We start from the raw sequence: 20,315 nt of genomic DNA, 5'->3' as shown, positions 1-20,315 counted from the left end.
GCATGCCCTTATGAACCAGCTTTTCCATTCTGAGGTATTGACCCATGAGAAACAAAAGCATTGTTCGCTCAGAAATGTGGTTTTGAATGTTCATCACAGCTTTGCAGGGAACAATGCAAAAGTCCTTCAGTAGGTGCAAAGGTGAACATGCAGTCCTGCATTGTGACTCACTCCCTCTGAGCATTCTCACGAGTGACAAATGTGGAAATATCTTTGTGCTGATTTCAGTTCCCATTGTGTCTCCTACTATTAGGAAAGGCTCTTTAACCACCTTTCATTTCCCAAACAAGCACAGGCCTAGGTAGCCTCACCCCCAGCCCCACGCCCTCAGACTGCGACCTGGTGAGCATGTCCTTGGGAACATGAGCTTAATTGAAGTTACACACTTATTCCTGCTGTAAATGACTTGGGACTGTGAGTTACTCTGCTTTCCAAGAAAGTTTTAGTTCTTTTTTTTATGAGTTCCTTTTTCATAATCATCTAAAATGAAGACTGCTGCGGCTGGGGTATTTCAAAGAACCTCTGGAAAGGAACTTAGAGATGTGTACAAGACATGCAGAGAGGACGTTCTCAAGGACATTATTTTAAACTAGGAGCCAGTCCTGGTGGTCTCAGTGTCCTAAAGGAGAGCACTGGTTTTCATAAGCGCTGCGGGACAGGAGTCTCCCTTCTCCCCTCTCGTGAGCACGTTTCACTTGAAAGTTGATGGTTCTCTTTCCTGACGTGTTACTCATTAACTTATCGTACAACTTATACTTTTATGCTTTTCAGTCACGATTTACTTGCCTTTTGTTCCGTTAATAAACCCCAAATAAATATTCTTGAGTAAGGGACAGGAGAACTGAGAAAGAGAAGTGAAAAGTCTTGTCCCCACATAGCAGATGCCAGTCGGGAGGTGGCACGGACCCAGCTGTGACCCTGAGTGCACACGGAGCGCCCTGCGTCCTGGCAGGCCCTGCACTGGCAAACCTCCCCAGGCTGGCGACGGGCAAAGACGACACGACGGGTAACCACTGAAACAGAAACAGAAGCAAACGCCCCGGCCTGTGTGATAAACGGGCAGGCAAAGGAAATGTCACGCCCTGGACGGCCGCCCTGGACGGCCGCTGGTGGGGCATGAACCGTAAGGTGTACTGAACAGCGGACACCGTGCTGACCGGGCGCTATTTCCGTGGCGGTCCACCTTCGGAGTCCTTAAGCACATTCCAGTCCCAGCATCACAGGCTGCATTCTCACCTCCCTCTTCTCCTTTGTCACTTCTTTCTTCACGGGGAGAAACCTGCGAATTACTATTATTTGCACAACAGCAATAAACGTACAAGGAGTTTAGGAACTGCTAACTCCTAGTCAGCCCCGTGGACGAGAGTAAAGAGAAACGTGCTTTAGCACGGGGTCTGGGGCCGGCGGGGCACGCGCATGCCCTGCCCAGCCCCCACTGCAGAGCCAACAGGAGTCTGGGGCCGGGAAGCTGCACAATTTACTCGGAGCAAGTGGACGTGACATTTGCGGGGAATCGAGCACCGTTCGGGAGAGTGACGGACAGCGGTCACCAGATCTGCGCTGGAGACACTCAAGAGACTCCTCCCAGGGGCTGAGCCGTGACGCGCGGGGCAAGGGCAGGAGGGAGGAAGAGGGGGAAGAGGAAAAGGGGAAGGGGGGAGGAGGAAGGAGGGGCGCCGCGCACCCTCGCGGCTGCCACGGCGGGAGGTGGCCGAGGCGAGGGGACCGTGTCTGAAGCCCAGACCCAGGGAGCCTCCAGGCACGCCGCGGAGAGGGCTTCGGGGCTCCCGGGCGCAGGGACGCGCAGCCCAGACGCAGCGGAGCCACTGCTGCCCCCCGCCCCGGCCCGACGGGGTCCTGAGGGGGTGACCCAGCGGTCCCCGCAGCCCCCGGAGCCCCGCCCAGCTTATCTCGCGAGCATGCACGTCCGGGTCCCGAGCCGCCCGCTCTCGGCCGCACACGCCGCGGGTCGGCCGCCCAGGGCAGCCCCGGGTAAGCCTCGCTGCGTCCGCGGGGCGGCTTCTCCGGCTGCAGGCCTCGGCACACAGCCGCCCTCTCACGGGCACGTCCGTCTCCTCCTCCCGCCAGCGCCCGGGAGCCGCAGAGGGACCCTCCCTCGCACCCGCCCTCGGCGCCGACGTCCAGTTCCAATCTCCCCGATCTCTCCCACGCTGAGAAGCCTGCCTGGCATCACGTGGCACCACGGTCACGTGCCTCCGGGTCACGTGAGAGGCGAACGCTCGCCTCGGCGGAGACGGCGAGTCCTGTGCTCTCGCGAGACTCGCGGGGTCACGTGACAGCGCGGGCGCGGCGCGGCCTCACGTGACGGGCGCCGCCGGCCGAAGGGTCTCCTTCCTGCCGCGGGCGCCGCAGCGGCCGGGTGTCTGGACCGCGGGACCCTCACCCTCACGCAGCCCCCCGGCCCGCCCGCCGTCCCCCGGCCAAACCGCCCCGACCCGCTCGGCTCCCGCTCCGGCCTCAACAGCCCTCGCGCCCATGGCGGCCTTCGGTGGTGCCCGGCCGCGGCCTCTGCTGCTGCTGCTGCTGCTCGGTGAGGGGCCGGGGTCGGCGGGGCAGGGGCTGCGGGGCGGGAGCTCCGGGTGTGCCGGGCCGGGCCGGGGGGAGGCTGACGGCTTGGGGGGCCCGGGAAGGCTGCGGGGCCGGGGTCTCCGCGGGGCCGGGGCTGGGGCCGGGGGCGGCGGAGGTGGCGCCCGGGGTCTGGCGCGGAGCCCTCCGGCCGCTGTGGGAAGCGCTGGGGCGAGCTGTCAGCTGGGGGCCGGCCCCGTTGTCGGGTCCCTGGGCTGGTTTTGTGGGTGAGGAGTCGAAAAACTAGGGGTTGGTTGACTCCGGGCAGCCGCGGCTTATCCCCGGGGCCCGCGTGGTCCGTGCGTCCTCCCGGTGGCCTGCTCTCACCGAGGGCGGCGGAGCGGAGTCCGGCCGGGCGCGCGGAGGCCGCCGTGGGCCGGGAGGGGCAGGCCCGGCCTCGCCTCCCCGCGGCCGCGCTCGCGGCTCGGGAGGTCCCGCGGGGCTGTGCTGCCCCCGTCGTGCGTGTGTGCGTGTGTGTCGGGGGAGGGGTGGTTCTGTGCCCCGGTAAGGCTGCTCGGACGCCCGGACGAACCTCCGGGAGCCCCTCCCGGTTAGGGCACAAGACCCAAGGGAGGCGCACGGCTCGCATCGCCCCGCGTACTGCCCGGCCCCCTGCCTCAGCTCTGGGATTTCACGGCCACTGGATGGATCTTGGTGTCCCGGATTTGTCTTGCCTGTTGTCCGGTAAAGTCGGTTTTCTGAACTGCAGGAAGAGCCACGAGGGACGGTGGCCTTAACTCGGGCAGTAAACCCCGAGCTTTGCCCTTCCCCGGCAGCTGTAATTATTTAGAGGAGGAACGGCTCGAACAAGTTGTCAGGGCAGGACGGCAGCACTGTTCTTACTAAAAGAATTCACAAAGAATTCTCGTATTTTAGGTTTTAAAACTCACTTTCAAAATGAGGAGAAACGGGCTTAATCTCCTGCATTGTGATAGCTGGGAGTAGTGTGCGTGTTGTAAGCTTTTTAATGCCCGTTCCTTTGGGAGGATTTTTTAGGTTTTACAGTCCGATGAAATCCAACTTTTAGAAAAGATTTTAAATTTGGACGTAGGGAGCAGCCCCGGGGGCGCAGCGGTTTAGCGCCGCCTGCAGCCCAGGGCCTGATCCTGCGCGTAGGGCTCCCTGCAAGGAGCTGCTTCTCCCTCTGCCTGTGTCTCTGCCTCTCTGTGTGTGTCTCTCATGAATAAATAAATAAGATCTTTAAAAAAAATTTTTTGGATGTAGGCCTTTTAAAAATAATGTTTATTTTGATTTATTTTACCAAGAAGCATCTTTTCTAAAAACAAAATTTTTCAAACATGAAAACTATTAATTTTACCTGCATTAATAATTGGATGACTCTTAAAGATCAGTTTGTGTTGGAATATTTGGTAGAAAGCATAGGCGAGAGTGAACTGAAATTGGCCAGCATTTAGGATTAAGTGTCCTTGCGTAATGTGACCCTTTAAACCACTGGTGTCGACTAGATGATTTCCTTCCCCTTTCCAAATGAAGAACTGTTACTTAGGATGTTTGGAAAGTTTTATTCTATTTAGTAGTATTCATGATTGTGGGACCTTTGTCAGTTACTTGGATTGGTCACCAAATTCTTAACTATATTTGAGGTCAAAATGTTTGGGGTCCATGATTTTGAACTTTTGTTAGGTGCTCCCTTTTCTCTGCATCCATGGGACTTGACTGCATGCATATGTAGCTTGAGCTTTTACTGGAGCATCATTTCAGTTGTGCCGTGATAACCTGTACACAGGTCTCTCTTCCTTATCTTACAGCCCATCCTGTGCACATACATAGTAAGTGCTCAGTGCGTACATGTAAATGCCCAGTTTGACAGCGACAATCCCTAATCAGATATGCATACGTCAGCTCTTTAGAAGTGTCCACACTGAGCCCTGCTTCTAAAGGTTTTGATTCCATGTAAGGGATGAACTTTGGTCTTTTTTTTTGTTGTTCTTCTACCTTTAAATTTTCATAGACGATTATGTATTACCGTTTAAGATGAAAAATACTGGATTTAAAAGAAGCCAAGACAAACTAGGAAGTATTTTTGAAAAAAAAATTCTTTGAAGATTTTATTCATTTATTTGAGAGAGAGCATACACGAGCAAGGTGAAGGAGCAGAGGGAGAGGAAGAAGCAGACTCCACACCAAGCAGGGAATCCAATGCAGGACTTGATCCCAGGACCCTGGAATCATGACCTGAGCCAAAGGCAGACTGAGCCACCCAGGAGCCCCCTCTTATAAAAATTTTAATGTAGAAGTTTATCGACTTGTTCCTTTAGCTGGCAGTCTCTTCATTTCAAAGTGAGTCTTCCATAATTTGAAGTATGTTTGCTCACTCAGCAAGTGTTAGAGAGCACGGTTCAGATGTGTCATCCAATTCCAGATTGCTGAGCACCACTCACTAGCTTTGTGACCTTGAGCAAGTTAACATTCCTGTCCGTCCCTTCGTCTCCACAGCTGCACAAAGGAATCATAATAGTATTTACCTGTGGAGGTCGTCATGATAATTTAGTTGACTACAAAGTGCTTGGAGCAGGACCTGGCGCATAGCAAGTGCTTGTTAAAATACTTGATGTTTTGTGTCAGGTACTGAGGATTCAGTGATGAACTTGGTAGGTGAGGTCTGAACAGTTCTATTTAAAATAACATGATCAGGGCACCTGGGTGGCTCAGTGGTTGAGCGTCTTCCTTTGGCTCAGGTCGTGATCCAGGGTCTGGGGATCGAGTCCTGCATCAGGCTCCCTGTGGGGAGTTTGCTTCTCCCTCTCTGCCTGTGTCTCTTCCCCACCCTTCCCTCTCTCTCATGAATAAATAAATAAAATCTTTAAAAAAATATATCAGCGAGTATTAAAGCCAGTGCTAATGCCTTGTACTGAGTGTTCTGCACTGGCTCATTTGATCCTCTAATAGCCCCAGGGCGTCAGCACACTTGTTCCAGTTCATAGGCACCTAAACTGAGGGCAGCGATATCTACTGGCCCGAGGTCAAACAACTACTAAGTGATGGAGGGGTCTGTCATAGAACCAGGCATGTTTCTCACAGCTGTACTTGTTTTAGAGAATGGAATTTCTACCAGTGGGAGTACGTTGAAGGAATAAGCCAAAGTTACTCCTTTACGTGATCCCTGAAACGATGATCAAGGTTGTGCTTGTGTGAAGGACTGCTTGAGATTAGCCGTTGCCAGCAGGTCAGGGAGCCTAGCTTTGAAGAGGGACACCCACTCCTCAAGTCACTGCAACATTTTAATTCAAAAAAGAGGTTTTTTTCTTCTTAGTCAGCTATCAGTGTTAGAGAATTAAAAAAAAAAACAACTTAAGACCATTAGGGGCCACTGGGTGGCTCAGTTGGTTAAGCATCTGCTTTTGGCTTAGGGTCCTGGGATGGAGTCCCGCATTGGGCTCCCTGCTCAACGTGGAGTCTGCTTCTCCCTTTCCCTCTCTCCCTTCACCTTGCTCATGCGTGCTCTCTCTGTCTTTAAAACGAATAATTTGGGATCCCTGGGTGGCGCAGCGGTTTGGCGCCTGCCTTTGGCCCAGGGCGCGATCCTGGAGACCCGGGATCGAATCCCACGTCGGGCTCCCGGTGCATGGAGCCTGCTTCTCCTTCTGCCTGTGTCTCTGCTTCTCTCTCTCTCACTGTGTGCCTATCATAAATAAATAAAAAAAAAAATAAAAATAAAAAAAAAAAAATAAAACGAATAATTTTTTAAAAATCTTTTTCTTTTTAATTTTTAATTTTTTTTAAATTTTTTTTTAAAAAAAGACTTCATTCATTCATGGGAGAGAGAGAGGCAGAGACACAGGCAGAGGGCAGTCCTCATGCAAGGAGCCCGACATGGGACTTGTTCCCGGGACTCAAGGATCACGCCCCAGGCTGAAGGCAGGTGCCAAACCGCTGAGCCACCTAGACATCCCCAATTTTTTTAAAGTCTTAAAAAAAAAACAACATTCTATTAGCATACACACATTTCTTTTATAATTTTACATTCTAATGCTTTTGTAGACCTCTTCCTCTTGACCAGAATTTGGCTTCTGGGGCTGTTTCTTATTATAACAATAGAAAATTTCTGGGTCTCTCCAGAATAACTGTAGGTTTCTAGTGCTGGTAAAATTTACTTTAAATTTGTTTTTGTGATGCATGAAGGCTCATATCTTCAGCATGTTTACTAAGTGAAAGAATTCTGCCTTTGAAAAAAAAAATTCTGCCTTTGAAAAGTTATTTAATGTGAAATATTTCCTAATGAAGTGTTTTGAGCAGAAAGTGTTTTAATGATTTAGGGAACTAATTTATAGAAGTGCAGCTTGGTGAAAGCTGATGTGCATGCTCCCATGTGAGGCAGCAGCCGACTGTGTCCATGGCATGTGCAATCACACAGGACTCTGCAGCAGCCAGGCCAGGGCCACAGCCATGTGAGGGCATCTCGGGCCTGAGAGAGCCAGTGACCGGAGCTGTACTAGCCCATGTACACGTGATCTGGGTCGGTGTCTAGTGTTTCTCTGGTTGCAGTGCCCATGCTTTAACACACGTGCTTCTGCCTGCTGAACATGCTTTGGCCTTGCTGGCATCTCTCTGGACCCCTGGTACACTTAGCTTGTTCCTCCCTGAAGGCATGAGGATGATTTGTCTGTTTTTTTGTTTTGTTTTGTTTTGTTTTGTTTTTAAAAAACCTTTAATGAGTCAGAAACAAAGTGTGGAATTTTTTGTAGGTTTTATAATGGAAATTCATTTATCAGAGTTGCCTGAGGTGTAGTCTTGCCTGAATACTTTGGGGTATAGGTTAAAATTTTGCAAAGCAAAACAAACTACACAGGTTTCTTACTTGCCCTAGTTTGCTTCCTTCTGGTGCAGGAGCTTCTGTTTATGAACATAGATTTTGGTATCTCTCATACCAGAAGCTTATGGGAAACTATATGAGGTTTCTGGCTACTTTTTGCTTTATGCTTATAGTAGTTGGCTTTAAAGATTTTATTTTGTGAAAGTTCCAAGGTTAAAATGAATTGGACTTGTTGAGAGTCATTTATTTTGCTAGGGACACGGATTTTAGAATGAAAAGTTAATGGAGTGTCTACTGAGCATTTGGCCCGTGTCACATTTACACTCAGAGTGGTTGGAGCATGACTAAAGGGCGTGCAGGGGGACTGGCAACGGCACACGGGGGAGGGCACATCACATCTGAACCTTGTAGTACGTGGTGCTGGCTGATGGCTGTTTGGCTGTAGAACTAGTGAAAACAACTATTTTTGCCCATCTGTAAAAAAAAAGAGTGTACTAACACGTGTGGCTTGGAAGAATTACCTATTGCTTTACCATAGTGGTCAGATTAGATTTGCTAACCTGCTCAGGACTGTTGGATGTCACGAAGCCAGAGATGGCACTGACCCTGAGAATTTAAGGAGGAAATGGCCACCATTGCTGTCAAGCTGGAGGGACCTGTGAGAGCTTCATTCTGTCCCTTCCTTCTGAGATATAGCAATCCTACCTAGACATGTTGACTGATGCCCTAACATCACAAAGCCAAGTCCAGGTTCGATCGAATCACTGTTTTTTGAAAACCTTTCTGAAATTGGGCAAAGAGCTCAGATCCATGCGTGCATGGCTTTTCTTGCCAGGCCAGCAGTCCACAAGAGGTAACAAGAAATCGTACTTTAGAGATACCACCAGTTCTCCCATGGGCTTCTGTAGAAGGTCAGTATTTAGGTTGAGTTGTGCCTCCAGAACCCTAGCACATCTTCCAGAGGTCCTCTGAGGACTGAGTGTGGAGCATCTTGTGCCTAGGGATGACCTGGAAATTGACATGTGACTTCCCCATCAGTGTCCTGACATCAAGCATTAAAGAGCTGTCGACCAGATTGGCAAACTGTGATCAATGGGTTTAGAGTTAACATTTCCAGAATTGTATCTAGCAGGAACAGGACAGAGGATCTATCTGAACCCAGCCTTGGTAATCCTTGTATCTCATTCTTTTAAGAAGCAGGTGGTATTTCCTAATAAAGCCCATTATAGCCACAGCTAGAGACAACAGAAGCATTCAGTTGTATTTTCAAAAATGTGTTTGGATATTTCTGTCTTTCCTGGAGTTAGCAGGCCTCGTACATGGCGCAGCAGCAGTGTTTGTGGTGAAGGATGCCAACGGGACGGCTTGCATCATGGCTAACTTCTCGGCTGCCTTCTTGGCGAGCTATGAAACCAGGAGCGGTCCTAAGGTAGGAAACACTGGGTCCTTCATACAGTGTGTGGTGTGTGTGTGAAGATTTTTTTTATTATTTGAAATGTTTGGAAAAGGACTTCACTGTAATGGGGTTCACATATGCATGTGCCCCGCTGGGCTTGTCAGCTGCCTGTGTCCCTGTGTACCCTAAAGCTGCAATCATGATGTGTAGACCATTCTGTTATCTACTTTCACTGTCTGGTAGGAGCATTTTCCCAGACTTCTGCACGAGTTTCTTCTGTGGTCACAATGCAGCCCTCCCTGTGTGGGCAGCCTGATGTGTTAGAGCCTCTCCTGGAACCCCGGCCGTCTCTTACTCTCAGGCTCCGGGCACAGCTGTGTGACTGTACCTCTTCTGTCTGCAGTTTGCCCTGACATCTGCAAGCACTGTCCTCCGATGCCTTCTTCAGCTTTCTTAAAACAACTTGTACTACCACAGGATAAAAAAGGCTGTTTGCATTTGTAGACTTCTAACACATAAGCTGCATTTGCATTTTTTTCTTTGTTAACTGTGGGCATTTCACTGAGAGATTTTTTTTTAAGATTATTTATTTATTTATTCATAGAGACACACAGAGAGAGAGGCAGAGACACACACAGGCAGAGGGAGAAGCAGGCTCCACGTTGAGCAGGCTGCCTGACATGGGACTCGATCCAGTTTAGACTACCATGTTTCCTTCCACACCTCCTCTGACAGCATTAGATCATCTTACCACCGCTCAGGGCAGCAGTGGGGTCCGACATTCAGAGCCCTCAGGACTTTGTGCCAGGTGCTCAGGCCTCGTCTGCTTGTGTGTGCTGGTCTCCATGTGTATGTGGCTGCACCTGAGGTGGCAGAGGCCTGGGACAGTTGTCCCACAGAAGCCCTCAGGTTACAGAAATAGGTCCAAACACCTTTTGTGGTCATTGCTACTTTACTTTTTCTGTGTTTGGGTTTTTTTTCATGTCATCTTGATATATGTTAATTATATTCCACAAATGGGATCACCCACATGCTGCTGTGTACCTTACTCTTTATCACCATAGCTCTGTCACCTGTGGAGTTCTGTCATTTCTTTTTTTTTTTTTTTTCCCCTAAAGATTTTTATTTGTTTATTTATGAGAGAGAGACAGAGACAACAGGCAGAGGGAGAAGCAGGCTCCATGGGGGGAGCCCGATGTGGGACTTGAACCTGGGAATCCAGGATCATGCCCTGAGCCAAAGGCAGGTGCTAAACTGCTGAGCCACCCAGGCGTCCTGAGCTCTGTCATTTCTTGGGAGCAGCATTAGGGTACACCATCTCCGTGTTTTCGCTAGTGGGTTCAGGTCATGTTGGTGCTCTTGAGGTGGTTTTGTAGTGGTCAGTTCAAATGGTTCTTTGGGGCAGCCCGCGTGGCTCAGCAGTTTAGCGCCGCCTTCAGTCCAGAGTGTGATCCTGGACTGAAGGTGGCGCTAAACCACTAAGCCACCCGGGCTCGCCCTGGTTCTTTGTTTAAAGACTTTTTAAAAGTACAGTTGACAAATAGAACTATGTCATTTTCAGGCTATAGCTTTGTGATTTGACAAGATTACACGTTATACTGTGCTCACTGTACATGTAGCTACCATCTGTCCCATAAAAGGCATGTTCCTTAAGGATTTTTATAGCAAACAACTAGTAATGGCTTTTCAAATATACACATTTCACTTGAAGCCTGATAAGAATTGTTTACCGAGATAACTTTAGTTTTAATTATGTTATAAATTAAAATTATGTTAATGAAGAATGTTTAATGATTTGAGTAACTGTCAGCTTTGCCTTTAACACTTTTTCAGTCTGTATCAACATGTACTGATTTTTCTTGTATTTTTATACAATTTTACGTTAAAAAGTTAATATACTAATGGTGGCTTCTGAGAAGGAGCTGAGGTCTGACTTCCTGAAGGTCTTTTTTTGGCACATCTTTCTTTTTTTTTTTTTCTTTGGCACATCTGAATCCCTTTCGTGACCTGCATCCTGACTGGGTCTGTTGTCCTTTGTTCTAGAATGTAACCTTCGACCTGCCGTCTGATGCAGTGGTATTAAATAGCAGCTCTTGTGGTAAAGAGAACACTTCTGACCCCAGTCTCATGATCGCTTTTGGAAAAGGACATGGGCTGACCCTCAATTTCACAAGAAATGCAACACGTTACAGTGTTCAGCTGATGAGTTTTATTTATAACTTGTCTGACACACAGATTTTCCCCAATGCAAGCTCCAAGGGTAAGAACCAAAAATGACTAGTTATAAAATTAAAATTCAGTTGGAGAGTGTCTAAAATTTTTACCTAAGTTAAAAATTGATTTTTTTTTTAATACAGAAACCAAGACTGTGGAATCTGCAACTGACATCAGGGCAGACATAAATAAAAAATACAGATGTGTGAGCAACACCCAGATCCACATGCACAATGTCACTGTCACGTTCCGTGATGTCACGATCCAGGCGTACCTTGCCAACAGTAATTTCAGCAAGGAAGGTAGGACACTGCCTTTGACCCAGGTGCCCAGGCCCAAGGAAGACGTGGAGAAGCTGAACTGGCAGCTCTCATTTAGAACTTTGTCTCTTTAAAGAAAGTGATCTCTTTAGGTGAGGTTGGACAGATACTGATTTAAAAGGGATAGAAGGGCAAAGCATTTTAATTCCTTTTTGGGAAGCCAATGAGGTCAGGGTGGTAGGCTCTCTTCCAGTTCAAACCAAGTGTCTTCTCTCCAAGACCTATATTTATCTCTGTCGAGCTTGGCAAGCCCAGGGGAAGATGGTGGCAGGACCTTGAGTGTCTTTTGGGGGCTCATGATCCACCAGAGAGGCACCTGCCAGCCCAGCTCCATTGATGCGTTCTGGGATCCAACAAGAGGGCTCCAGGCTCCTCGCTCTGTGGCCTTGGGTAAGGTGGTCAGCCTCTTGTTACCTTGGAAAGTAAGGATGATAGCCTGTGTTAGCAGGTCCTTGCAATTAAAAAAGAAATTTATGCAAAGTGCTTACGTCAGGGCCTGGCTCAGTAAGTAGCAAAGAATGTTATCATTCAGTTAGGACTTTCTCAGCCAGCCAGTGAGCTCACAGATCACCGTCCTTTTCCTGAAGGTTGAAGAGGATGATCACCTCAAGGAAGTTGTCCCTTCTCCTCGGTGTTTAGTCGTGCTCTTGTGAGCTTTAGTTTGCCATATCCCCGGTGGTGTGTCTGGAACACTCAGAGTTGCCTACTGGCGTGGGACTGATTTGCACCAAGTCTCTGGTGCTCAGGGGCACAATGGACCAGTTAGCATTTTGTGTGGTTGGGTACAGGTGTCCTGAGAGGCATGTGGCTCTTAGTGGGGCCAGAAGCTGGCCTGCAGGTGCCATCTAGTCCGCTTCGCTGTCTGTAAGGCCAGTAAGCTAAAAATGGATGTTATGCTTTATCAATTTAAGGTTAAGAAAAGTCAAAAGAACATTTCACAGCACGTGAAAATTACATGAAAGTCAAGTTTCAGTGCCCATAATGGAGTTTCTTTAGCACACATTCATTCATACATCTGTTTCTGTGGCTGCCGTCACCCTCCCGTAGCAGAGCCGAGATGGCACAGGCCCTGCACAGCCACAAGGTCTAAAATGTTTGCCGTCTGTAACTGGGAAAGACACGTCCAGCAGCAAGTGTACGGGGTGTAAGGGTAGGTCTGTGTGAGCTGGAGCAGCTCTCGAGGAGACTGGCTGGACTGGCCTTTCTACACCACCCTTTTCTGGGGAGCTATGTGTGTGCATGTCAGTCAGCAGGCCTGAGTGTGCACATTGACACTTGCCTGCTCAGGCAAGGAGTGACTGGGAGTGGTCAGAGTCACACTAAACGCGGCAGGAGCTGATGCTCACGGTTGCAGGTATCTGGGTAGCTAGGTTTCATCCCCAATAGTCTCCGTCCAGCCTGGAGCAGAAGGGAAAAGCAAAAACTGCTAAGGACCTTGGGAAATGAGCATCCTGGCTTGCTAGCTCGGCACAGTGACCTCCGCTACCTGGGCCTCTGGGTGGTCATGGAGTATATAGCTCACCTTTATGACTTGTTGTCTTCTGCTTGGAAAGCTGCTGAACCCAGACATAGGTGACCTGGTCTTCCCTGTCTGGGTTCCCCAGGTGGTGTGGTGCCCGGCTGGTGGAGTTACTGAAGGTGCTGGAGCCTGACATAGGGCTCCAGCTTCTGGTCTAAAATTCCATGTGACAATGGAGAGGCTAATTTCTTTGAAAGCTAATTATTTTGGTTTTTAAATAGATTTTATCTTTCGGAGCAGTTTTAGGTTCACAGTTAAACACGGCACAGGATTCCCACATAGTCCTGTCCCCACATGCACATAGCCCTTCACTGTTAGCATCCCGCGCATTACTCCCAGTGGGGGACATATGTGTGTGATTCAAGTAGAAAAGATACCTCCGTAAGGTTGGTCCCTCCCTACACCCGTGTCCCAGCCGCTGGCCCCCCTTATCAGAGGACTGTTCACATCCTATGAAGGTTAACTGAGGGTGGATTATTTTGAGTGTGTCATGGGCAGCTGCTTGCTCTGTTCTGTGAGTTGTTGACCAGAACCTTGGTCCCTAAGCTCAGCCTCACTCTCCACCTCCCCTTGTGTCCCATGGTTGTTCCTGTCATCAAAGCTTGCTTTCATTTTATGTTAAATCTGCTTCTACTGATATGGCTGTGGTTTGGAAAGGAAACTTGCTTTTTAAAGACACGAGAGCGCTCTCTTAGTGAATCTGCTGGGAAGAGGAGGTTAAGTGGCAACGCAGAATTGCACAGAATGTCCTATACAAATTGGCATGCCCGTGTGACAGGCTGGAAGGCTTGGTGAGATCATGGTACACCTGCATACTCTTCGCTGGGCAGGAAGGAGTCCCCATAGGGCTTTTGGGATCCTGTCACTATTGGGTCACTTCCTCTGAAGTCACCCCTGATCAGCCTTTACCTGGAGTGCTAAGAAATGAAATCAGCAAACAACAAATCTGTACCCTGAACTCCAGGGGCTCCCCTTCCCCCTGCACACCCATTCCCCCGCTATACACTCACACCCACACCTGTGATGTCTTCTGTATTTTCTGGGATGTGGTCCTCTGGTGGCCTGGGTCCATGTTCAGTGATAGGGGAGTTTTCCAAGCAGCTTTGTGGGCGGGGAGGAGCTCCAGAATGGGCGTCTGCTGTATGGGCAAGGGCCGCACTCTTCCCAGAAAGTACGACAGCGATCCTTGAACAACACAGGTGTGAGCTGTGTGGGTCTTTTTACATGTGGATGTGTTTCAGTAAATGCAGTACAGTACCATAAATATATTTTTTTCTCTATCTTCTTTTTAAGAATACACTATATAATATCCATAATATACAAGATGCCTGTTAGTGGGCTGTTATTGGTAAGGCTTCTGGTCAACAGTAGGTTTTTAATGTAAGTTTTGAGAGGAGTCTGAAGTTAACATGGATTTTTGACTGGCAAGGGTCAGCTCCCGAACCTGTGTTATTGAGGGGTCAGCTATAGTTGATGACACAACCTGAACCGTGTTGAAGCTTAGCTGTTAGTATATTCCATTGGTACCTCCCTGTGAACCTGGGTGGAGATTCCCCCTGGCTAGCCAGCATCTCTGCCTTAGGGATGACTCCCAGGGTGACGCAGAGCATGAGCTGCTACTAAAGTGCCTCTCTCCTGGGTGACTTTCTGACTGTAGCACACGTTTACCTGAAGTTTGGCTGCTGGCACACCATTTGGGGCCTTCAGGGCGCAGAAGCTTTTGAAAATCACATGAGGAATCATGGATGGATGCACTGAGCCTGCGTTTTCCTGGGGTGCCTGGTCTTCCCAGAGGCAGCCTCACATGCATGGATGGCACTTAGCACATGCATGCATTTTACTGATGATTTCCCTGTGGGCTGAGCACTCTGCAAGTTGGACTGTCATTTCTGCCTTGGGGACAGGGTGCTTAGAGTGCAGACTATGCGTTTGCAGTTCAGCGGGGGGAGGGCGCTTGGTCTGTGCAGATTTCCACAGTTCTGACCGTACATTGTGCTCTAAGGCTGACGCTTTGCAGCCTGTTATATGAAAACTGTAGATTGTGTGTACAGTTGCTGGTCAGATTTGTGTAGGTTACTCTCCCCCCTCACCCATGCGTGCTGTGTGCCCATCTAGATCAGGATTTTGAGGTCACCTGTTCTCGTTTTGCGCATTGAACTGTGTCCTGTTCTGTAACAGTTTGTAAAGTAATGATAAGGCTATTCTAAATGGCAGCTGTAACATTAGCCTGCAGCTTTAGCTCCAGGGGAAGGGTGGGCCATGTGGCCACTGGAAGCCCGAGGTTACACCCACTCTATCATGCTTTTTTCCATCTTTATCTTCTGTCTAGAAAGGCATTTGACTGTAGAGGATAGCATTATGTGAAGGCAGGCTGTGTGAGTGAACATTACAGAAAGTGTGTGGAATTACTTCTGTATAGGGTGAACTTTTCTTTTTCTCCCCACCTTGACCCCCTACCCAGGTAGATGGGATGTGGAGGAGGAAGTGACAAAGCTTCCTTTGAGCTTGGAGCAGGAACTGATCCGGCAGTTATATAGCAGCTTCCTAGCAGGCACTGTGGCCCAGGGTATGGTGGGGCTGCTCCCATGGCTGAGTCCAGCAGAAATGGGGACAGGGTGGGAATTTGATGGAAATTGTATAAATGCTGTTCTAGACTTACTGATTACCCACAGAAACAGGGTGGTAAAACAACTTGGTTTGGGGATGGTGGTTCCTGGAAGTGCTGTGATGGATCTGGGTGTTTTCGAATGTCAAAGAATCTTCCTAGAAGGCAGCTATCTGTCCTGTATGCACCTGTAGAGAACATTCATTTTTTTGCTTTTAGTTCGGTCTGCCTTGATTTTTAAATGTAAGTTTTTGTTGGAAACAATTCATACTGGAGTAAATTCTGAGAGCCTGCATCCCATTTAACCTCCCGAGCATATATCCTCTGGGGCCACCATGTGGCCTCCTTCCCCGGGGTCTTCACTCACACGTACTGGACCTTCTTCCCACATGAGGGTACCTGCCTGTAGGTGCCTTCACCCCATCTTGCTTCACATAACCCACAGCAGCTGGCTCACTCATGCACCTGGACTCAGCTCTGGTCTTGTCTCGCAGGGACCCACCTGATGCTCCTACCTTTAAAGGCCTCCTGGGCTACTCTCCCACAGGTACCATGCTGACGGCACTCGCTTTGTCATAGTGTGTGTGTCTGGAGCTGGCTTTCCCTCCTGAGCCTGTGAGATCTCCAGCACCAGACCCAGTATACAGCCACACAGAGAATTGGTTTGAATTGTTGCCATTTGCAGTGGTGTGTGGCTGCCTGTCCAAGCAGCAGGTGACAGTTAAGGTTTTTTTTACTTCCCAGTATGAAGGAAGGTTTGTCATGCAGACAGAAGGGGATGGATCTGTGAAGGCAGGGTTGCAGAAATGCTGAGCTGGAAGAGCATCCAGTCAGAGCTGTGGTGCAGGGGCAGGAGTGGAGACCACCTGTGGGAGAGCGGCACCTACCTGTCTTGTACTTCCAGAGTTGGGTAGCCACCTGTCATCCAACCATGCAGACTGAGAAGTCACATTCTGCACATGGGGCTAGCTGAGTCTGCGGGGGTTGTCATAGCTCCTGGTGGTTTGAGGACTCACTTTGTCTCTCTCCCCACTTGTCCATCCAGAGACGCGCTGTGAGCAAGATGGGCCTTTCCCAACAACAGCGCCGCCACCACCTCCCCGCCCTTCACCGTCCCCAGCGCCCGAGAGCCCCTCTGTGCACAAGTACAACGTGAGTGGTGCCAACGGGACCTGCCTGCTGGCCAGCATGGGGCTGCAGCTGAATGTCACCTACAAGAAGAAGGACAACACGGTAGGCTCTGCCTCCAGAGACCCTTCCTTCTGTGGTAGGGGTGTCGGCCCACGAGCGCGGTGGTGGTGGTGGTATCTGTTCCATGATGAGCCCCTGGCATACAGCCATACCCATCTGTCTGCACACCAGGGTGGCTTTTCTCCGAGACAGAATCAAGGAGCTGCAGGGTGGTCTGAAAAGCCGGAACTCTGAAGGGCGCGTTTACTGATACCCGCCCCGACCCCAGAAGAACATTACACTTTGCTTTAAACATACACCATTCCAACATTTTATGATTTTCCTTTGAAGTACTACTGCCACCTACCAGGGACCACGCATGTCTCAGGGCTGTGCAGGGAACTTGAGTGTGATGGGTATGCAGTGTGTGTGGACCTTCCCTTCTGCTTCTGGTTAAAATGATTGTGGCCTTGAAGTTCCTGTTTTAAGATTACTTTTTTTCCTCCAGACTATAGAGGACCTGGGGTGTGACAGGGCATGATAACTTGTCTTCTTTTCCTACTTAGACTATGGTGAAAGTGGTCAGCATCAACCCGAATAAGACCACCGCCGGAGGGAGCTGTGGTGCCCAGCTGGTGACCCTGGAGCTCCGCAGCGAGAGTGTCGCTCTCCTGGTCTTCCAGTTTGGGATGGTGAGAGGCTCCATGTTTGTACTCCGGGGGCTTCAGTGTGGGAGCTGCTGGCATCTCAGCCTGCCACTCACTGTGGCTCTTCCTCCTGTTTGTTCACACATGTCTGCTGCACAGCGGTGGTGGAGCTGAGGGTACTGTGCGCCGGCCGGAGTCAAAATCAGATTGAGGTGCCAAGACCTACAGCTCTACCTTCTGAGGAGGGGGGGGGTCTGCTTTCTGTGTCTTCCTTGTTTGCTGGTGTTTTGAACCCTCAGCCCTCCCATCCTCTTTCCCTGAAGGAATGCCTCGGCTGGTTCCTTTATGCACCAGATGTGGGGGAACGCCTGGGGCCGGTGCAGCTGTGCTCAGCTCAGCCTCCCGCCTCATGCACTGTCGGCAGCGTCTCTGGGTCCTTCCTGAGGGGCAGCATCTCTGGGGCCTGGGTCTTCTCTTCCTTACACCTGTCTGGGACGAATCCTCTGTGATGTTAGTAAAGTCCTCTAGGAAGAACAAGTGCCATCTGTGAGCGTTTATAGTATGCACTGCAAATGAGCTGATTAACAGTTGGGTTTCTTCTAATAAAGTTCTATTCCTGAAATTCAGCAAACATTAGGAAAGAGTTTGCTTTCTTGGAACATGGCTCCTTCCCATCCCTATTTTAGCAGAGTCTGATTCTGTAAGAAAAAAAAAGTCTACAAGGAAGTAAAAATTAGGTTTTGAGATTTATGCAATGCCTTTTACACACCGCATGCTCTACAGCTTCATGCTAAAGCTAGAAATACAGGAGTCAGACTTATTACCAGATGACCCTTCAGGTTTGACAGTAAACATGTGAATCTGGCAAGCGGCTAAGAATTCTCTCCTTCTCTTTAAGAATGCAAGTACTAGCCGGTTTTTCCTGCAAGGAATCCAGTTGAATATGACTCTTCCTGATGCCAGAGGTAAGACCGCCACCACTCCCCTGCCCATCCAGGTGCCCCAGAGCACTCACTGTCTCATGTGCCTTTGCAGACCCCACCTTTAAGGCTGGCAACAACTCTCTGAGGGCACTTCAGGCCACCATTGGGAATTCGTACAAGTGTAACGCCGGGGAGCATGTGCAAGTCACAGAAGCCTTTTCTGTCAACATCATCAAAGTGTGGGTCCAGGCTTTCCAGGTGCAAGGTGACAAGTTTGGGTCTGGTGAGTAGCACCCAGGGCAGCATTTCAGACTCTCCGCAGAGTCAGCAGGCTGTGATTCTGTCTGGATATATAATCGTTTAGGGCAAATTCTCCTTCCTGCATCCTCTGGCCTGCGGAAGGCTCAGTATCTTACAGATGTGAACCGTGGTGGCGTTTGAACAAAGGTCCTATTAAGCACTGGCCTGCATCTTCCCCTGTGAAAGCATGGTCTAGGAATGCTGCTGTTTGCTGTATTGTGTTCAAGCAGTAGTTGATTAGAATCAGAGCCCGTCTTGTTCTGTCCTCGTGGCTGGATTGTGGGAAGGGCTGAGGAGGAGGGGGAGGCCCATTCGGGGGTAGTTGGTATGAGCATGGTACGCTCCCTCTGTTTCTGCAGTGGAGGAGTGCCAGCTGGATGAGAACAGCATGCTGATCCCCATCGCCGTGGGTGGTGCCCTGGCAGGGCTGGTCCTTATCGTCCTCATCGCCTACCTCATTGGCAGGAAGAGGAGCCATGCCGGCTACCAGACGATCTAGCACAGCCGGGAGAGGCACAGACCAGCAGCTGCTGCGGGGCCTCTGCTCATTTTCCTGAGTTTAGATTGGTGTTGAGGGAGGCACACTTTCTTGCAAACTGATTTCAAATCTGCTTTATCCAATGTGAAGTTCACCCTGCAGCATTTACTATGCACAAGAGTAACTTTAAAATGACGGTGTTAATTTTGCTAACTGGGTTAAGTATTTTGCTAATGGTTAAATGTTAATATTTACCAAAGTAGAACTTTAAGGTGGGAGGGTAAGAATGCTTATCTAAAAGGGCACTGGCTCCACTATCATTTGGCTTTTAAGCCAAATTTAAGATTCTGGTGTTTGGCCTCTTCATTCTTGATTGAACTTTGTAGCCTCGCTGTGGGAGGTACCTGGTCTTGACCTGAGGACTGAGGAGAGCTGGCTAAGTGTTAGACTGGTATGCATAAGAAATTAATAGATCTGAAATTAAAGATCTGAAAACAGAAGTACTCCAAAAGATGAAAATCCGGAACACTTAAATTAAGCTTTAGAAGCCAAGACTGGCCTGGCCTCCCCCCCCCCCCCGGGGCGCACAGCTGAGTACTACAGCATCAGGGCCTGCCTATGGTCTTTCCATGCTCTGCCACTCGAGAGCTGGCACTTTTTTTAAATAGACAAATGGGTGTTATTTTTATTTACCTTTTTGTAAAGTGATTTTCAGTCTTCTGTTTGAGGTTCGAGGTGATCCTGTCCTGCACTTGTGTAAATACTGGGTATCACGCTCTGATCTACCCGCTTGCCGCTCGGGTGGCTGTGCACTGAGGACCCTTCATGTCACGCATTGCTGTAACAATGCTAATAAAACATCTCTTTCTTTCTTTGCCTAGACCTCGTCCTTCTGTCTGCTCTCATAAGAGGTGGAGAGCAGGGGAGAAAGGGGTCTGCTGGGTAACTTGAAGGAGGAGGGTGGTGTGGACTCCTGCAGGGCTTGGTTTGGAGCCCTGTGGCCCCACCCCTTTGAAGAGGGGCCGCCTTACCTTAATCTCCAGGATGTGGCTGCAGGAGGCCCCGCCAACTGTGCTTAGAGCTTTCAGAACGGGAGCTGAAGCCTAAGATTTATTTTAATCTCCTTTTTAAGCAAAGACCTGTGCCTTCCTAGGATTTATGGACCTTGCTGAGTGAGGCTGAAGCTGGCCTGCCTGCCAGGCAGCCCTGGGACTGAAGCCCCAAGCATCGCCTGCATCCCTGTACCCAGGGCCTACCCCAGCATGGCTTCCCTGGGAGTGGGGCTCAGGGCCACAAGGTTAGTGTTGTGTCAGGCCTTGCTGGGCAACCATGCCAGCCAGCCTCACACTGGACTGCCCCATGATGGGCAGCCCCAGGGATTCC

At 49.7% G+C, this 20,315-nt stretch overlaps 1 protein-coding gene across 2 annotated transcripts; it reads left to right on the top strand.

Moving 5' to 3' along the window:
• Positions 1 to 2,302: 2,302 nt before the first annotated feature.
• On the top strand, positions 2,303 to 19,804 carry LAMP1 (lysosomal associated membrane protein 1). 2 transcript variants are annotated; one of them, XM_041731129.1, is made up of 9 exons: positions 2,303 to 2,551; positions 8,671 to 8,789; positions 10,800 to 11,016; positions 11,114 to 11,272; positions 16,460 to 16,647; positions 17,151 to 17,276; positions 18,130 to 18,196; positions 18,267 to 18,437; positions 18,814 to 19,804. In XM_041731129.1, the coding sequence occupies exons 1-9, from the start codon at positions 2,497 to 2,499 to the stop codon at positions 18,951 to 18,953; spliced, it is 1,242 nt and encodes a 413-aa protein (XP_041587063.1). In that variant the 5' UTR covers positions 2,303 to 2,496; the 3' UTR covers positions 18,954 to 19,804. The 2 variants fall into 2 exon arrangements, with proteins under 2 accessions (XP_041587063.1, XP_041587062.1); XM_041731128.1 differs by having other exon boundaries at positions 2,304 to 2,551; positions 8,668 to 8,789.
• Positions 19,805 to 20,315: the final 511 nt, after the last annotated feature.

Source organism: Vulpes lagopus, chromosome 16 (assembly GCF_018345385.1).
Source record: "Vulpes lagopus strain Blue_001 chromosome 16, ASM1834538v1, whole genome shotgun sequence".
In the NCBI taxonomy this organism is placed as follows: Eukaryota; Metazoa; Chordata; class Mammalia; order Carnivora; family Canidae; genus Vulpes; species Vulpes lagopus.
This window is presented reverse-complemented; position numbering and strand designations above follow the sequence as displayed.

Excerpts from the sequence above, each read along its gene's own strand:
- LAMP1 (XM_041731128.1), top strand. The coding sequence starts at position 2,497 with ATGGCGGCCTTCGGTGGTGCCCGGCCGCGGCCTCTGCTGCTGCTGCTG. Across the intron at positions 11,017-11,113 it reads CCCCAATGCAAGCTCCAAGG|AAACCAAGACTGTGGAATCT; the intron begins GTAAGAACCAAA and ends TTTTTAATACAG. Across the intron at positions 16,648-17,150 it reads ACAAGAAGAAGGACAACACG|ACTATGGTGAAAGTGGTCAG; the intron begins GTAGGCTCTGCC and ends TTTCCTACTTAG.